Raw genomic sequence first — 17363 nt, 5'->3', positions numbered from 1 at the left:
TACTCTTGGGTACCCAGCCCAGCGCCGCCCCGCCGGCTGCAGCCTGGAATCGAATCCGCGTTCATTCAGAAGACACTAATCCGGCGGCCCCCGCAACCCGGCGCTTGACTCCGTGTTTCCACTCGGGGTCGGCGTCCGGGGCCGTACGTAAACTGGTGGTCGACTTTTTTAAATGAAAAATTTCCGCATACTCAGGAAAAGGAAAAAAAAAAAAAAAGAAACTATCGTTCGTGTAGACATTGAAATGAAATTTGAGGGGCCGTAAAGCACAGCAAGTCAGGATGGCCGAGCGGTCTAAGGCGCTGCGTTCAGGTCGCAGTCTCCCCTGGAGGCGTGGGTTCGAATCCCACTCCTGACATTGCCTACATTTTTGAATCGGTCAAACGGTTGTGTGTATCACCAGCCTTCCCCCACGTTTCCGCTGTGGAATAATCTGTTTTTCCTGTTTTCCTAAATAAATTATCCAAAATAAAAAACAATTTTAAATATTAAAGAAATTAGTCAAGTTCTAAAATGAAAGCACTTTGTACCCAGAACACAAGTTAAGATTTAATCTCCTTTCCCTGTCTCTAGCTGTCTGTCCCTCTCTCCTTTACATTCAAGGAGTTGAATAAAAGTTACTCCTTTCACTGATGTCTACAGGGCCATTCTTTTGTTTTATTTATTTATAGATTCCTTTTTAATTGCCTTTCTTCAATTTTTTAATTCTCATCTCCCACTCCCCCTTAAGAAATCATTGGAAAGATCATCCTTTTCTTTCTTGCTGTGTGTTTTTGTAGAACACATTTTTGGTTTCACTAGATACATTTTTAATTTACATAAATGCCGCTGTGTCATATATCTCATTCTATTTTTACTTTGTCCCTTTCGGCCACAGTTTTTTAGCCTGTGTTGTGCATACACCTAGATCATATCTAGAACAATTACTTTCAATTACTGTGGGAGACCAGGGTTTGATCCTTGGGTCGGAAGGATCCGACCCCATAGAGAACCTCAGCAGCCCAGCTAGAGGCCCCACTCAATTCATAACTTTTAAATTCAAGTTCCACCCATACTGCTTTGGTAACGTATGATCTTTTAAAAAGAAAGTATGAAATATCTGAGCTGTATCAGCTGTCAAATCAAGTCCACCTGTAGTTTTCATGATGCCATAAATACTGAGGATGCCTATGGTCATCTCCAGACAAAGAAGAATTTCAAGATCTGTACACTCTATTCTCTTACTGCTTCCACTTACCCAAACTGAGCATCCTCTTCCTCACCACACACTGTCCCCTTTGCCTGGAGCACCTCTTCTACTTCTCTCTAGGATAAGGTAACAGGCAGGAAGGCCAGGGGTCTCCAAAAGGAGGAAATGGCCTGCAAGTGTCAGATTTTTTTTCTCTTAAAATTCTGCATTGCCACGAAGACACTGGTTCCACCTGAACTTAACTTTTCTCAAACCTTGAGTTAACCAAAGCGTTTTTCTTATGGAAATGTTTTTCTTAAGCTATGTTAATGCAACTATGCATTTGCTATGGAATTTGCCTTTCTTTAAAATGGTTCCACCTAAGACTAACTTTTTTTTCTTTTCTCAAACCTTGGGCTGATAATAGCTCAACAAACCAGTATTCATATCAATAGTTTTATGGCTGGGGGAGGACACACCTCGTGCCATCCTATCTCAAAAATGCATATTGTGGGAGAGGGGCCCCGATGAAACTCAGCCCTGAGGTGTCTCTCTTATTTGATCAATAGCTTCCTAACAGACATAAAACATGCGGCTATAGACTAGCAGAGGGGCACTCTTTCTGCCCCCTTCTGATGTCTATGTGAGAAGCTTTCTCTATCTCTTTTGTACTTTAATAAAACTTTATTACACAGAAGCTCTGAGCAATCAAGCCTCATCATTGGTCCCGGATTGAATTCCTCTCCTCTGGAGGCCAAGAATCCCCACATCTTTCACGGCTCAACAACAACCTTTCATCTCCAGCCCACTTTCTTGTCTGGATCTCGCCTACATCTCCTCCGTGCTCAGTCTGGCTATCCCTCCTTCCAGGAAGTCTTTCCCCACCTCCTATCTCCACTCAGTCTGAGCTGAGTATCAAAGTGTGGTCTACTGTACCCTCCACTTCAATGGGGTTATATCTCACTACACTGTAATTGCTATTGAACTGTTTGATTCACCCTTCCATCAACCTCCTTAGGACAGAACTCATGACCGAAGTGAGATTAGCATGGTGCCTGCCACATGATAAGCACTGGGTAGATAAACAAGTATTTAATTGTAAACCATTTCCACTTGTATACGTAAATTGCTTTCACGATGGATACATGGAGAGTTAGGAAGATTTTTAGACTTTAGAAGAGATGGCTAAATTCTTCACCTGGAATATTCCATAGCTTCTGTAGCCAGTAACACTATCTCAATGGTACATATCAGGCAATCTATTGAGGGCCACTTGGCTGGAAGCATCCTCATAAAGTTATTCCTGGAGGTTGATGGAGCAGAAGGGTGAAAGTTAAGGCAGATATGGTAACAGAATTAAGGAGTGATCTAGTGCTGACATCTCTACCATGACCCAGCTGGCCTTACCATTTGAGGTCTGTAATCTGGGCCTGGGAAAAAGGCTTTGTTGTGCAGAATACAGAAGAATATGAAAAAGAGGGTCTGTCTCTTGATGAAATAAAATTTGTATATTAAAGTAGGGCAGAAAAAATTAAACATAAAATTCTCTTTGTGTGTTTGTTTGGCCCTCCTCCCTCCTTAATGTGCAGTGTGCACATTAACCAGAGCACCTCAAAGATGGAAGTGACTGCTCCACCATAAAGATTATTTTTTCCTTCTTTCCTTTTCTTAAAAGAATAGCCTTCTTTACCAGTTTTGTAGCGAGTATGGTAACTGTATGCTTGCTTTGTATGTGCTTCTATGGACTAGGTATAATCTTGGTGAACTTCACATAAAATATCAGAATGTCATGTTGATGTACTATCCTTTGTCTCAAGAATGCATATGACTGTTCGTTCAACTTTTAACAAGTAGAACAGTTGTCAGAGTTTTCTGAGGATCTGTCTCCTGGTTATAATCCTCGGTTTAGCTCAAATAAAATTCCCTTTTTTTTTCTTCTTAAGTTGATTATTTATTGGATTTTCATTGACGCTCTGCGATGTCTATAAGGAAAAGTGGGGAATTAAGCTGCAGAGTGAGTGGAGGAAGTCTCCAGAAAAGTGGAATTGTTTTCTGAACTATTCTTCAAAGTGTTGGGACATTTTGTTTCTGCAGATAGCACAGAAGATCATATTTCAACTGTTGACCATCTACACAAAATCATGTGCTCTGAAGTCAGGTTGGTGAGACTTTCTGGGCCAGGTGGTAGAAGGGTTGGTCTTGGGAGATGAGCAAGTGGGTAACAGTTACAATGAACTTCGTTTCCCTGATCTTGAGTTTCTATATAAAGGGTCCAAATTATGAGCAAGACTCTAGACTTCTTTTCCACTTCTCATATTTCCTTGCTCTCTCTTATAGAGTTTGGAAGAAGGCACCCTAGACCCTCCTGGACTGTTTCTTCAAGTCAGCCTGGATGCTAACAGCTTCAGGTCAGTCTGTTCTAGTGGGATATCCACCCTGTGGGTATACAATCAAAAGGATGCTTCTCCTGATAACTTCTTTCTGAAATCACTGTGACAAGTATTTTCCTCTTTGATTTTCCTTTCCAAAAAAACTCTGAGCACAAGACCACCTTTTAAAATAGTCATTTACAACTCATGTTATATGGTTGGATTTCAGTGGTTGGTATGAATTGAGATGCTGCAGCATTCTCTAAGGTTTAAGAAAAATAAGATCATGGCATCTGGTCTCATCACTTCATGGCAAATAGAAGGGGGGAAAGTGGAAGCAGTGACAGATTTTCTTTTCTTGGTCTCCAAAATCACTGCAGATGGTGACTGCAGTCATGAAATTAAAAGACACTTGCTTCTTGGAAGGAAAGCTATGACAAACCTAGATAGTGTATTAAAAAGCAGAGACATCACTTCACTGACAATGGTTTATATGGTGAAACCTATATTTTTTCCAGTAATCAAGTACAGATTTGAGAGATGGACCATGAAGAAGGCTGAACACAAAAGAATTGATTCTTTCGAGTGGTGGTGCTGGAGAAGACTCTTGAGAGTCCCTTGGACAGCAAAGAGATCAAACCAGTCAGTCCAAAAGGAAATCAACCATGAATATTCATTGTAAGTACTGCTGCTGAAGCTGTAGCTCCAATACTTTGGCCACCTGATGCCAAGAGCCAACTGATGCTGGGAAAGATTGAAGGCAAATGGAGGGGGCAGCAGAGGATGAGATGGTTACATAGCATCCCCAACCCAATGGACATGAATTTGAGCACATTTGACATAGTGAATGACAAAAAAGCCTGGTGGGCTACAGCCCATGGACTCGAGTCGAGTCAGACATGACTTACTGACTGAACAACAACAAGCCTTCTCAGCAACACATTTATCGATCATTCCAGAGGTTGATCTTGATTAAAAATATTGCCTGTAGATTATGAAAGTGCATCCATTTAGGCTTTCACCAGGGAAAAGAATAGAATGACTAGAGATTATTATGCGGCTTGTAGTTTAAATCTGGTTCCTTTGCCTTCTGCTTTCCCTAGCTCCTTTGGTACTTGCTGAAAAAAATATTACATGAAAATGTAAGAAAGGTAGAAATTCTTCTGAAAGAAAAACAAATTTATCTTGGTATCTTCTTTTTCTTTTTTTGTAAACAGTAAAACAGTCTCCATTCTTAGAGCCACATAAAGCACTTTCGTAAAACACCATAGGGAAAATGTACACCTTAAAGTTGATTGACTTTGCGATCTCTCTGTATCCTTTTTTGGGGGCAGGAAAACCACAAAAGGCCCCGCTGGGATTCGAACCCAGGATCTCCTGTTTACTAGACAGGCGCTTTAACCAGCTAAGCCACGGAGCCAACACGCTTGCCAGCTTCCAAATCAACATAGAAAAGGAATGATCTTAGCTTTTTTCCCCCCCTATGCATGTATTTCCTCGTATTGACGTTCGGGTGAGCTCCCCAGAAGATCTCCCAAATCCTAAAGATGAACCGCTGCTTCTGCCCCCAAAGACCTAAAAAACCGCGCGGCCATAGGAAAACTGAGACCCTCCGTGCAGTAGTGAGGTGAGGGAATCTCGGGAGCGAGCCTGAAGCCCCGGGCGGCGCCACAGGAGTCTCCGGAAATTGCCAGGAAGGGCAAGAGTTCAGCAGCTAAGGCTTCCTTGGGTGAAGTATGACCTGGGGCCCCTGGAGGAAAGGAAATTAGCCACATTTACACGAGAACACCCCTCCGAGTCGTGTAACACATTTGCACCAGAACACTTTCTGCACCAGGAACTGGTCCCTGCAGAAAGAACGCCCTGTGTTCTTTTTCATGGATTTTAGTTAAAATTTGAGTTCTTCCTTACCCCATTTCTTTCCGTAAAATTGGCTCCCACCTGCCTGCTTCTTACTTGACTAAGTCGTATCTTTAAAAAATTCAAGATTTCATTATTAAAACCTAGTCTTGGAAAGAGGTAAAGGAACAATCTCCTCTCCTCTGCAGCTAGAGGAAGAGAAGATTTCTTGTTCGATAACTTATCCAAAGGATCTACTTGATAAAACTGTTAAATTGAGAGCACCCACAAGAAGTACTATATTTTCATAGGTGCTTGTGTATTTGTAACTGTTCCAAATTCATTCTATTCTGTGAAATAGATAGGTCCTTAGACAAAGGACTTTAATGGAACTGGCAAGAGTTTTATAAATTGTTGCCATAGCTGTGAAAGTAACTTCCCAAATGAAACCTGTAATTATAATCGGCTGCTTGCTTGAAATCCGTGACCATTCTGAAAACGCTGAAATTAACATGTTGGTATTTTAAAACTGTATTAATATTGAAGGATATCTCTGTCTCACTCTAAACCAGCCATTGGCATTAATCTCTGACTGCAAACATGATGTGAGGGAGAGGTTAAAAAGCCCTGACTCTGCTAGATTTCTTTTTCATAAAATGATTGAGTCTATGAACTTGATGCACAGTCTGATTGACTCCATGAAATAAATAAGCACCAATTTCTTTAATAATATAAGATTAACCATCATTATATTAATGTGCTTGGAGCCAAGATAATCATAAACAGCACAGTCACACCTAACATGACTTTGTTCAAGCTGGAGTGGACATTTAGAAAGACATAGAGCCAGTAATATTTGGTTTGGGTTTTTCCTTTGACTGGCAGGTGTTCAAAATTTACACAGAAATTCTGAGAAGTCAAAGGAGTTTTTTAACAAGCCAGAGACAAATCTTGGGAGAAAAAGTGAGAATAAGAGCACTCATTTTCAGAAATCTGGATTTGATCTGCAAAGACCATGGACAGGCCCCTGACATTGGCTCTGTTCCACACAACTGCAACTGGGGAAGGTGTAGATCTCTATGTCATAGACTCCTGAGAGTGGAAATAGTTGGCAGTGCTACTATTTCCCAAATACTTGGGAGAGAACTGGAAGAATATTGCACTGTGACCCAGGGAGGAGGAGACTCCACCACAGGGATGATTGATTTTACATGTCAACTTGGCTAGTCTACAGAGCCCAGTTATTCAATTAAACACTAATGTACATGTTGCAGTTATTTAATTAAACATTAATACATCATGTATGGGTGTGAGAGTTGGGAAGGAAAGCCTGGCATGCTGCAATCCATGGGATTGCAAAGAGTTGGACACGACTGAACGAATGAACTGTACTGTACATGTTGCTGTGAAGGTATTTTATACATGTGGTTAACATCTACAATTAGTTGACTATAATAAATAAAAGAGATTATCCTCAGTAATGTGCATGGCCCTTATCTAACAAGTTGAAAGACTTAAGAGCAAAATGGAGATTTTCCTAAGGAAGAAGAAACTCTGTCTCAAGACTATAGCATCAGCTGCTGGCTGAGATTTTTCTAGACTGCCATTCAGCAATACAGATTTCAGACTTGTCAGTCACCACAATCACATAAACCAATTTCTAGAAATAAATGTATATTTTCCTTCTGGTTATGTTTTTTCTGGACTGTCTGTTTCTCTTTTTCTAGCTGGGACAAACCCTGAAGAAAAGACTGGAAACTGGAACCCTCGGAAAAGACCTAGTAGAAGATCTCTAAAAACAAAATGAAAGCAAGCTTCAGTTCATGTCAGAACACCAGAGAAATCTGAGGAAGCCAAAAAAGGAAAGGGGAAAAAAAAAAAAAAGCTTCAAAACGAAGGGAGGTCTTTGCAGATATTATGTGGAGCAGAGGGATCCTAGGCATGGAGGGAGGCCTTTTTGTCCTCCATTTCTTGAAGGTAAGACTCCAGCCTCCATGACCCTCTCTGAGTTCCAAAGAGCAGATTTTAACAGTGTTAATCAAAGGAGGGGCAGCCCGGAGACCACCCGAAGCAAGATTAAAGGGACTAGAGAGAATCATCAGAATTAGGAAACCTGATCACCCGAGACTGGCACACACCCTAATCTTGTCGGCAACCCCACCCCTTTGAAACTTGGCAGAAGAAGAATGCTAGACTGTTACTGCCTTGATCCTTATCATATACCTCTGCCTGACTGTATAACTTCTCCCTACTCACCAGGGAAGGGGCGGGGTGGGGCACAGTTCTTGAGGCCCTAGCCTACTGTGTTCCCCCTTTGCCTGGCAAAGAAATGAAGCCACTCTTTCCCTCTCCTCCATGACTGCTTCCATATTTCTGTTCAGCATGGGTGGACAGAGAGCCAAGATTTTGGCATCACAAAGGCTTCCCGTTTCTTAGGGAGTAACAGCCAAAGTCTAGATAAGGACGTACAAGGCCCGAGGTTATCTATCCGAGGTCTCCTACCCCTCTCCGCCCAGCACTGGCCTCTTCGACATTGCTGAAATGTCCCAAGCAAGCTCCCACCTCCAGGATTTTGCCCTGGAGATTTCCACAGTTCCAAGATGGCTCTTTTCCTAGATACCATTATTTATCATTCATCCCTTTCCTTGATGGACTTTTTAATTCTCTTTCCCGTTTATCTTTTTTACCTCTAAGTGCTTATCACGGTTATTTCATTTATTGGGTGTTTTAATACCGTCTTAGCTACGTCCATGCAATCTTCTTGCAGTCAAGGATCACAACTTGTTTTCTTCGGTCGTATTTCCAGTGCCTTGAATGGTAATATTGGTTGAATGAATGAATGAATGAAGGGAGAGGTGATCTGGGGACAGAGAGGGTGCAGGGGTCGGTATAGACGTACTGAGAAATGAGCACAGACGCTGGGACGCGTGCAGACGAAGTGGCCGCCAGTTTACGCTCTGCAGTCTAAACTAGCCAAGAAAACGTGGCTTTCGGGCCCAGGAGCAGACTCCAAAAAGTGGAGATGTGCCGCCGCCTAGTTTCTGATGAAGGTAGGTCCGCCTCCCAGCGACCCACGTGCGGGGGCCAGTGGCGCAATGGATAACGCGTCTGACTACGGATCAGAAGATTCCAGGTTCGACTCCTGGCTGGCTCGTAGTGCGCATCCTCACTTTTACTTATTTACCACTGAGAAACTGGGTGGAGTTAGAAAATCCACTGCAAGGTGAAGTTGCAACTTCCACTGCATGTAAGTCTCAGGAGCGGGAAGGACCCGCTTTTGACCACAACTGGGGTCAGAACTCCTTTGCAGAGCAAATTCCGCGGCCGACCATGCGGTGGCGCTAACCAAAGCCGGACGGAGAACTGTGCCTGGGCTGGATGACCCGCCCAGCCCCGCCAGGCCATTTTGACTGACAGATGGGTTTGAGGTAACCTAGTAACGCAAGGGAAAAGGCAATGGCACCCCACTCCAGTACTCTTGCCTGGAAAATCCCATGGACGGAGGAGCCTGGTAGGCTGCAGTCCATGGGGTCGCTGAGAGTCGGGCACGACTGAGCGACTTCACTGTCACTTTTCACTTTCATGCATTGGAGAAGGAAATGGCAACCCACTCCAGTGTTCATGCCTGGAGAATCCCAGGAACAGAGGAGCTTAGTGGGCTGCCGTCTATGGGGTCGCACAGAGTCGGACACGACTGAAGCGATTTAGCAGCAGCACCAGCAGTAAGGCAACAGAAAGAAATTAAAATCCACAAGTTCAGATTGAAAAGTAATAATGAGTCGGGGTGAGGGGAGGAAAAATAGTAAGAGTGAAGGGGTTGAAGTCTCTTTTTCTCCCTCATCCGGTCATTTCCAGAATAAGAATATATTAAGAATTTGGCTTAAGATCTGTATGCTGCAGGGGCTTGGTTTGCGCATCTAATTGGCCTCTCTTATTTGGGAGAGTAGTAGAAGAACCACTCGCATATTAACAATGCACAATTGCAAAGATAAAAATGAGAAATCGGAAGGGGGGGAGGAAATGGGAGGAGTCTGTTTTTAGCAGAAAGTATCTACTGGGGAAGCTGGCTCCTGTGGCGTTTCCGTAGTGTAGTGGTTATCACGTTCGCCTCACACGCGAAAGGTCCCCGGTTCGAAACCGGGCGGAAACAACTTTTTTTTTCTTTAGGGACCTGGGCTCACCTTTAAAACTTCAGGTAGTCAACAATTTTCACACCTCCTTTTCTAATTTCTTTCGCCCCAGGCCGTGGTGCTGAGGCCACGCTGCTCAGAGTGGGTCCGGAGCCCGCGGTCCCGGAAGCGGACACACGCTTCGCGCGGGGGAGAGCCGGACAGTCCCGGGCTAGGCGAGGCTGCCCGCCGCCCGCAGCCCCGGAAGCGCATCCTTGCCTTGACTTGCCTTCCTGTTCCCGGCAGCGCCCAGCTCCGGGCGTCTCTTCGCCAGCCTGCGGTCTGCGACGGCCCTGCCTCAGCCCCGGGCACCGGCGCTGCAGGACGGCAGCTGGGAGTCCCGCGCCCCTCGGACGGACGCGAGACTCGGGTGAGTACCGGGGGAGCCTGAGCCTGAGTCTCCGGAAAACCGGGGTAATCCCGCTGCCCTCCGTAGATTGGCGACCTTTCTGCCATCTGGCCCTTGTCGTGATGAGGTGACCTCGGGCCCCCGACAGCCCCACCTTGCCCTCCACTCTCCAGAACGGCTGCCGTGGCTCTCCTGGCCTTCGACTGTGAATCTTTGGAAAAAGCGGAATCCGGGAGGTGAAGGTTACAGAGATTTCAGGTCCTTCAGGGATGAGAAGTCCCCTCACGGAGACGCTAGGGCAGAAAAAACGGGAGGTGAGGAGGGGATTTGAAAACCTTGGACCAGCAGGGCTGTGAGCTGGGCTGCCTTGGCCTGGACTCTTTCTCACCGCCCTTCCCCAGCTTACGAGGCCTCACCACTGAGAACCCCCTCCAAAAGGAGACACCGAAGGGCTGAGTCTGCCTCCACTTTGGCCTTTCCCTGTCAACAAGAAAAAAGATCCCAAAGTTAAGAAATGGGCCAGCTGTGGATTTTGTGTATTGTTTTGAAGCTTAAGAAGTCACTGGCAGCACTTGTTTAAAACCAGGATTTGTGCCCTGGGGTCTGGCTTTTTAACTCTATTTCTGACATGACCTGCTTCCATGTTAAGTAAATCAATCAAACGCTTTTCTGGGTAAGAAGTCTTGCTATAACACCAAACAGCCTTGGGTATATCCTCAGGATCTTCTTCTTAGATGAATTGGTATTATTATTGTTACTATTTCTAACAGTTAGCCAAGTCCAGTCTCTCAGATCACATTGCTCCAGGTTCCCTCAAATGACTAATAAGAATGTGATGTTTTTATGGCCTTAAGACAAGAAAGGACAATACTTACCTAATAAACTGTTGTGAACTGTTTTTTTTTTTTCTTTCTTCCTTCCATTTTTTAACAGGCAATGTGTATAGGCATCCCTTCCCCACCCTATTACTCCTCCATTTTCATACCTTCTCTGGAAGACCCATGCTTTTATCATCTTCTAATAGTTTCGCTTGTTAGCAAGACAGTAAGTTTGGCAGATGCTCAACGCAAACTTATCTAAGACATTTTCACTTAAAATTCCTCTGTACTACTCAGAAATACAGGTGAGTTAATGTGATGCCTTGAGAGGAACAAGGGTTTCAGGGGCCCAGAAGGTGATGAGGATTCATCCACTCCATCTTTCTCTGATGCCAAGGAGCAGGAGTCCTTTAGCAGGGAAGCTGAGTGTGCCCCAAGCCAATGTGTTGTAGATTGGTGACAGTTTGTCTGGAAGCTTATGGCTCTCTCCTCTTCAAATCAGGTGTGTTCTGACAAGATCCAGCAGTAGCCCTACCCTTTTAAACTCTGCCCTTTCTTACCTTCACCTACTAACCCTCCCTCCCCCAGTCTCTCTCACTTAACCTTATATGGAAGCTCAGTCTGCCCACCTTGGAATGTGGAGAACAAACAGGCCTTGGAGAGTGACACTGTGTGACCTCTTGCTCCTGTAGTGTACCGCACCTTGAATAGGATCTTTTGTTTATTTATACTATATCCTCTATTCTCTCCTCCCTAAGCTTGGTGTTGAAGCATCTTCCAGGTACCGCACCTTGAATAGGATCTTTTATTTATTTATACTATATCCTCTATTCTCTCCTTCCTAAGCTTGGTGTTGAAGCATCTTCCAGGTCTTCCCTCCAACCCCAAGGCACTTTCTTGCCATAAGTAAGAGGCAGAGAGAAGAGGGTGGCCTTCTGACTTTGGGGTAGGATTGAAACCAGAACCCAAGTTAGAACAAACTTCCTAGAACCCAGTTCAGTAATAATCAAAGGAGCAAAAGGATGCTGCTAAAATGTGCCTTTGCTGGGATGGTGTGGGGTGCGTATGGGATGAGGTGGGATCTGGTCCTCGGATAGTAGAGACAGGCTCATGATGAAAGAGGAAAAAAAAAGCAGGGAAAAATGATTTTTGAGAGCTGGGCAAAACATCAGAATTAATCTAATACAAGATATGTCATAAGTCACTGAGGCCTTTACACTCTTTCCTCCCATACTTGTTTGTTAGGACTGCCATAACAAAACATCACAGACTGAACATCTTGAACCACAGACATTTATTTTCTCACAGTCCTGGAAGCTGGAAGTCCAAGATCAAGGTGGTGGCAGGTTCAGCTTATTCTGAAACCTTTCTCTTTGACTTACAGATGGCATCTTCTTGCTGTATCCTCATGTGGTCCTCTCTGTTTGTATTATCTGTGTCCTAATATCCAGTATTACGGTCATTGGATTAAGACCCACCCATATAAATTCATTTTACTTATTCATCTCTTTAAAGGCCCCATCTCCCAATACAGTCAGAGTCTGAGGGTTAAGACTTCAACCTATGAATTTGGTTGGTGGGGGGCGGGTGGACAAATTCAGCCCATTTCTGGGGACAGAGATTGATGCATTTTATATGTTATTGACACAGTTTGGGGAATTCCCAGAAGTTAACTTTGCAGAAGATTTTAATACACCTGCATCTCCTTATTTTACTAACCATTTGTATATTTTTATTGCAGAAGAAAAACATCATTTGCTTTTTATTTCTCTATTAGTCTTTTTTAAAAACTATTTCTGTCAGTATATTTAAACATCATAGGTCTTTTTCTAATATTAAAAAAACCCCACAAATCTTCATAGCTAAGAAAAGGATTTTTAAAAAAGGATATCCGCCACCCCCTCCCTTAAGGCTACTAAGAGAGATACCTTTCCACATCATAAAACAAGCAATTTGGTTAAATGAAGGGTTAAATTGAGATTTTCTCAAGAATTTCAGTCCAGTTCTTTACAATATGAATTGCAATGATTCAGAACTTTCACAAACTTGTTCTGTTGTCTGTTAATAAAATTTTGCCATGAGAAGTGTTATTTTAACAAAAGGGAATTGTTAGATTCCTAAAACTTTTAAAATTGTTGCCATGTCTTGGGAAAACAACCTCAGTATCTGTCTTGATAATTTCTTGCCTTGTTGATACCATTGAAAGTCTTATCTCTGTATTCCCAAAAGTTATTTTACTTTAAAAATTTATCTGCCACACTTGAAGCTAAAATCATATTGTACATCAACTATATTTCAATTAAACATTTTTAAGTAAAAAATAATCTTAGAAAAGATTTATCTGCCAATTAATAATTTTTCTTTTCATTCACATGCATGATGGAATATTTATAGTCCTGTGACACATATATTTTATCACCTAGCAAATTATTTCTTTCTTTTTTAAAATGTTTTTGTTTAACTATAGGCTTTATTTCTTTAGAACAGTTTTAGGTTTAGCAGAAAGAGAGTTCCCATATATTTCCTCTCTCTCTACCTCCATTAACAACTTGCATTGGTGTGGTATGTTTGTTACAATGGGTGAGCTAATATTTATATATTATTAATAACTAATTATTATAATTAGTTATATTAAGGTTCATGCTTTGTATGTAGTTCTGTGGGTTTTCTCTGATGTGTGATGTCATTATCCAATATTACAGTTTGTAGTGTACAGAATAGTTTCATTGCCCTAAAAAAATTCCCTGTACTCTACCTCAAGTAATTTATGTTAAATTAAAACGTGCGGTGAGAGCCTTTTCTTCCCGGACCTCCTTGGTCTTCATGAAAATGACATAACGTAAAAAAAAAAAAAAAAAAAAGAAAATGACATAACGTTTATCCTGCCAGCTTTTTCATTATTTGTGCATTTATCTCCTATATTTGTAAGGTCAGTCACCTCTTCTCCTGATAAACTTCCTAAGTGTGAGTTTCAAGGATGTAATCCATATTCATATACTCAGATCCAGAATCCAGCTTGTGGCCTGTTTTTCTTGAATTTATCTTTGTTGTCACTTGTTGTGTTTGGGCATTTGACATGTGGTGACCCTGGTTCCTCTGCTTGGGATGGATTTCAAGAGATCTAACATGAAGACTGAGCCTAAGAGACAAACTGTGAGCATTCCCAGGACAGGACATGGGCTAAGAAACAAGCTGGAGTGAGATGGAAGGAGAATGGCTTGCCATACCTCATGGACCATATCCTGCAAGGTTCCTCTGTCCTGGGATTTCCCAGGCAACAATACTGGAGTGGGTTGCCATTTCCTTCTCCAGGGGATCTTCCCGACCTAGGGATCAAACTGGCATCTCCTTCATTGTAAGCACATCTTTACCACTGAGCCTCTTTATTTTAACTCATTTCTCGCTCAGTTCCACAAGAAGGAAGGAAAACTACAAAATTTCCAGAAGTTCTAGTCATAGTGGAAAAAATAATAATTTGATGTTTTAGCACCATTTACAGGTGGTCACTTGCCTTTGTTAGCCAAGGAATATAAAAATCAAATCTAAGTTTGCTCAAAAAAAATCTAAGTTTACTCAAGGACCATGTTTGCCCACTCTATCTAGATGGTGAGATCCCGCAAAAGTACCAAACAAAACTCTGGAGCAATTTACATAAAAGATAATTTTTTTTTTCTTAAAATAAAATATTATGGAGTAAGGCAGGGCATAGGGTTACAGAATTCCCCAGGTAACATTTTCAAGGATGGGACACAAGGATGAGTAGCTAATCTTGGCCTAAAACTTTAAAAACTTTCCATAGTGTTTGAATACCAGCCATAGGCCCAAGTCCTAATTACTGAGACTCAAAATAAATCATTTCTATTCTGTGTGACCTTGAATCTGTGCTCTGGGCTACCCACCTTTTTAAAGTGACTTTTATTCTTGAGCAGACACATAAAATTACTCTCTGTAAAATATAGAGAATAATGGTGCATTACTCATGTTTCATTTCCCAGCCTCTTCTAGTTTAAGGGAAAGAACTCCCACCCTCTTATTTCTGGATGAACACCATCCTTTTCTCAGCTTCTTTTGAGGTAATTACTGTTTTGATTTTTATATTTATCCCTTGCTCTTTTTAGTCTTACTGCATAGAAAAAGTCATTTAGTTTTATACTTAGAAGTGGATCTATACTGTAGATCCATTTTGCAACTCTGTTTTTTGCTCAACATTGTGTTCTTGAGATTCATCCATATTTTTGCATGTAGCTGTAATCTTTTCATTTCTACTGCTGCATAGTTTTCCCTTGTGAAGATATTACCAAAATTTATTTATTCTATTGAAGGACATTGGGTGCTTTTTAGGTTCTTTAAATTACAGAATTGCTATAAACATTCTTGTAGGGGTCTCCTATGCATACCTCCAAGAATTCCTCCAAGTAAACACCTAGAGGTGAAATTCTTTTAAATAATGCCACACACTAATTTACACACATATGAACACACACCCTAGAAGTGTATGCATTTTAATTGTTCCACATCTGCTGAGCCTTTAATATTGTCAGACAGTTTACCAATTTGATGGATATGAAATGTTATATCCTTTGGTTTTTGTATTCATTCCCATATTACTAATGAAGTTTACCTTTTTATTTGCTTATTCACCATTTATGCTTTCTCTAAGAAGTACTTATTAATACTTTTGCCCATTGTTTTTAAATTTTCTTTTCATCCTTTTCTCATGGATCTGTGGGAATTCTTTACATAGTCTGGACTCTAATCCTTTGTCAGTTATATGTATTATGAAGATCTTTCCCCAGCTTGTAACTTAACTTTCTTATACATCTTTTTGCTATATAAATTACAAATTTTAATATAGTAAAGTGTGAATTTTAACGTAGTTAAATTTATCAGTCTTTTTTTTTATGACTTAACACTTTTTGTGTCTTGTCAAAGAAATCTTTCTAGGAAAAGTGAGAAAGACAGAAGAACCCCTTGGGCTGCCAAGCACTGCTGCCACCATGCCCAAGAGAAAGGCAAAAGGAGATGCCAAAGGTGACAAAGGGAAGGTGAAGGATGAGCCACAAAGGAGATCAGCACGCTTGTCTGCTAAACCTGCCCTTCCAAAACCAGAGCCCAGGCCAAAAAAGGCCCCTGCAAAGAAGGGAGAGAAGCTGGCCAAAGGGAGAAAGGGGAAAGCAGAAGTCGGCAAGGAAGGGAACAACCCTGCGAAAAACCGAGATGCCTCTACAGCCCAGTCACAGAAAGCAGAAGGCACTGGGGATGCCAAATGAAGTGTACCTTTTTGATAGCTCTGTACTTCTAGTGACTCTACTGTTTGAAATACTATTTTTAAATCAACTTTTATAAAAATGTAGATTTTTTTTTTTTAAGTTATGTTGTTAGCACATGAGATACTTTGTTGTTGTCTTTTGTGGAAAGGGCAAATAACCACTAGTAGAATGTTTCAGAAGCTGGATTGAAATGGGGGGAAATAGAAGTATTTGAAGATTATTCTTGGTTCCCGGGAGAGATTCTCTGACATTCACACATGTCAGCTACTATGGCTCAGAAGCCTTACTGTGTGGAGAAAAATTATTTCATATCTTCTCCTTTCTTGATGTCATCAGCACATTCTTGACTTCCTGAAACCAGGAGTCATGATACGGCCTTGACACCCCTAGAATCAGCTGCATCAGGTAACAATACTCAGGCTTTCTGGTGATGACATCAAGATGGTGTTGCTCAGAAGAACCAGGATTCCTGTTTGTAGTTTGTGAATCATCTCATTTATAATCCTGGAGTTTTTAGTTCCTTTCCTCCATGTCAGAGTTGACCTGTGAAAATCTCTTAAATGCCTCATATGAAATAATCATCCTTTTTGAAAATTTTTCCTGTTTATTGTAACAACAGACTTTGTTGACTTTTTGGAGAGGGGAGTTTGAAAGTTGTAAGATGTTATGGAATGTCACCCATGTCCTGCTGGAAATAACTATTTTTGAAAAGTCTCTTATAAAGCTGGATACGAGTTAGACTCGTGGTAGGGGAGTGATCATTTCCTACTCAAAAGTCATAAAGCTACTCTTTACTGGCTTTAAAAAGTTTTATAGTTTGCTTTTCACATTGTCTTTAGTCCTCTCTGAACTGCCTTTTTCAAAAACATGAGATAGTAATTCAGTATGTTTTTTCCATATGGTAAATGGTTGTTCCAACACCATTTTCTGAAAAGTTCATCCTTTCCCCAATGATCTATAACACTGACTGTTTTCATAAATCAACTTTCTTTGTGTTGATGGTTTCTGTTCTGACTCACTGGTCAAGTTGTCTAACCTTGTGGCAGTACCATACAATGCTGAGTACTACCACTTTAGAAAAAGGTCTTGATATCTCAGGACAATTCCACCTCCACCTTCAACATCAACAAACTTTTCTTCCTTGGAGTATCTTGGCTATTCTTAGCCAATTACTTTTCTATACAACTTCTAGAATTAGATTGACAAGTTCCAAATCAAACAGATGAAAAGTTGAAATTTTTATTGGATTTGTATTGAATTTATAGATTAAGTATAATATTGAGTCTTCCAATTCATGAACATGGTATAATTCTCCATTTATTTAGGCTTTTAAAATATCTGTCAATAAAGTTTTATAATTTTCTCCATTAAATGTTTTCTT

At 41.5% G+C, this 17363-nt stretch overlaps 1 protein-coding gene and 4 non-coding genes across 6 annotated transcripts; 4 read left to right on the top strand and 1 right to left on the bottom strand.

Moving 5' to 3' along the window:
* Positions 1-275: 275 nt before the first annotated feature.
* Positions 276-358, top strand: TRNAL-CAG (transfer RNA leucine (anticodon CAG)). The gene has a single exon. It is a non-coding gene; the product is annotated as a tRNA-Leu (tRNA).
* Positions 359-4883: 4525 nt separating this feature from the next.
* TRNAT-AGU (transfer RNA threonine (anticodon AGU)) lies at positions 4884-4957 on the bottom strand. The gene has a single exon. It is a non-coding gene; the product is annotated as a tRNA-Thr (tRNA).
* A 3500-nt stretch (positions 4958-8457) lies between these two features.
* TRNAR-ACG (transfer RNA arginine (anticodon ACG)) lies at positions 8458-8530 on the top strand. The gene has a single exon. It is a non-coding gene; the product is annotated as a tRNA-Arg (tRNA).
* Positions 8531-9453: 923 nt separating this feature from the next.
* Positions 9454-9526, top strand: TRNAV-CAC (transfer RNA valine (anticodon CAC)). The gene has a single exon. It is a non-coding gene; the product is annotated as a tRNA-Val (tRNA).
* A 234-nt stretch (positions 9527-9760) lies between these two features.
* On the top strand, positions 9761-17354 carry LOC136151577 (high mobility group nucleosome-binding domain-containing protein 4). 2 transcript variants are annotated; one of them, XM_065912820.1, is made up of 3 exons: positions 9777-9915; positions 14708-14785; positions 15645-17354. In XM_065912820.1, the coding sequence occupies exon 3, from the start codon at positions 15710-15712 to the stop codon at positions 15980-15982; it is 273 nt and encodes a 90-aa protein (XP_065768892.1). In that variant the 5' UTR covers positions 9777-9915; positions 14708-14785; positions 15645-15709; the 3' UTR covers positions 15983-17354. The 2 variants fall into 2 exon arrangements, with proteins under 2 accessions (XP_065768893.1, XP_065768892.1); XM_065912821.1 differs by lacking the exon at positions 14708-14785 and having other exon boundaries at positions 9761-9915.
* Positions 17355-17363: the final 9 nt, after the last annotated feature.

This window comes from Muntiacus reevesi, chromosome 20, assembly GCF_963930625.1.
Source record: "Muntiacus reevesi chromosome 20, mMunRee1.1, whole genome shotgun sequence".
In the NCBI taxonomy this organism is placed as follows: domain Eukaryota; kingdom Metazoa; phylum Chordata; class Mammalia; order Artiodactyla; family Cervidae; genus Muntiacus; species Muntiacus reevesi.
Note: the sequence above shows the minus strand (reverse complement) of the source record. Positions and strands in the feature narration are given on the sequence as shown.

Bases quoted from the DNA above. Each gene is read 5' to 3' on its own strand.
- LOC136151577 (XM_065912821.1), top strand. From the start codon at position 15,710: ATGCCCAAGAGAAAGGCAAAAGGAGATGCCAAAGGTGACAAAGGGAAG.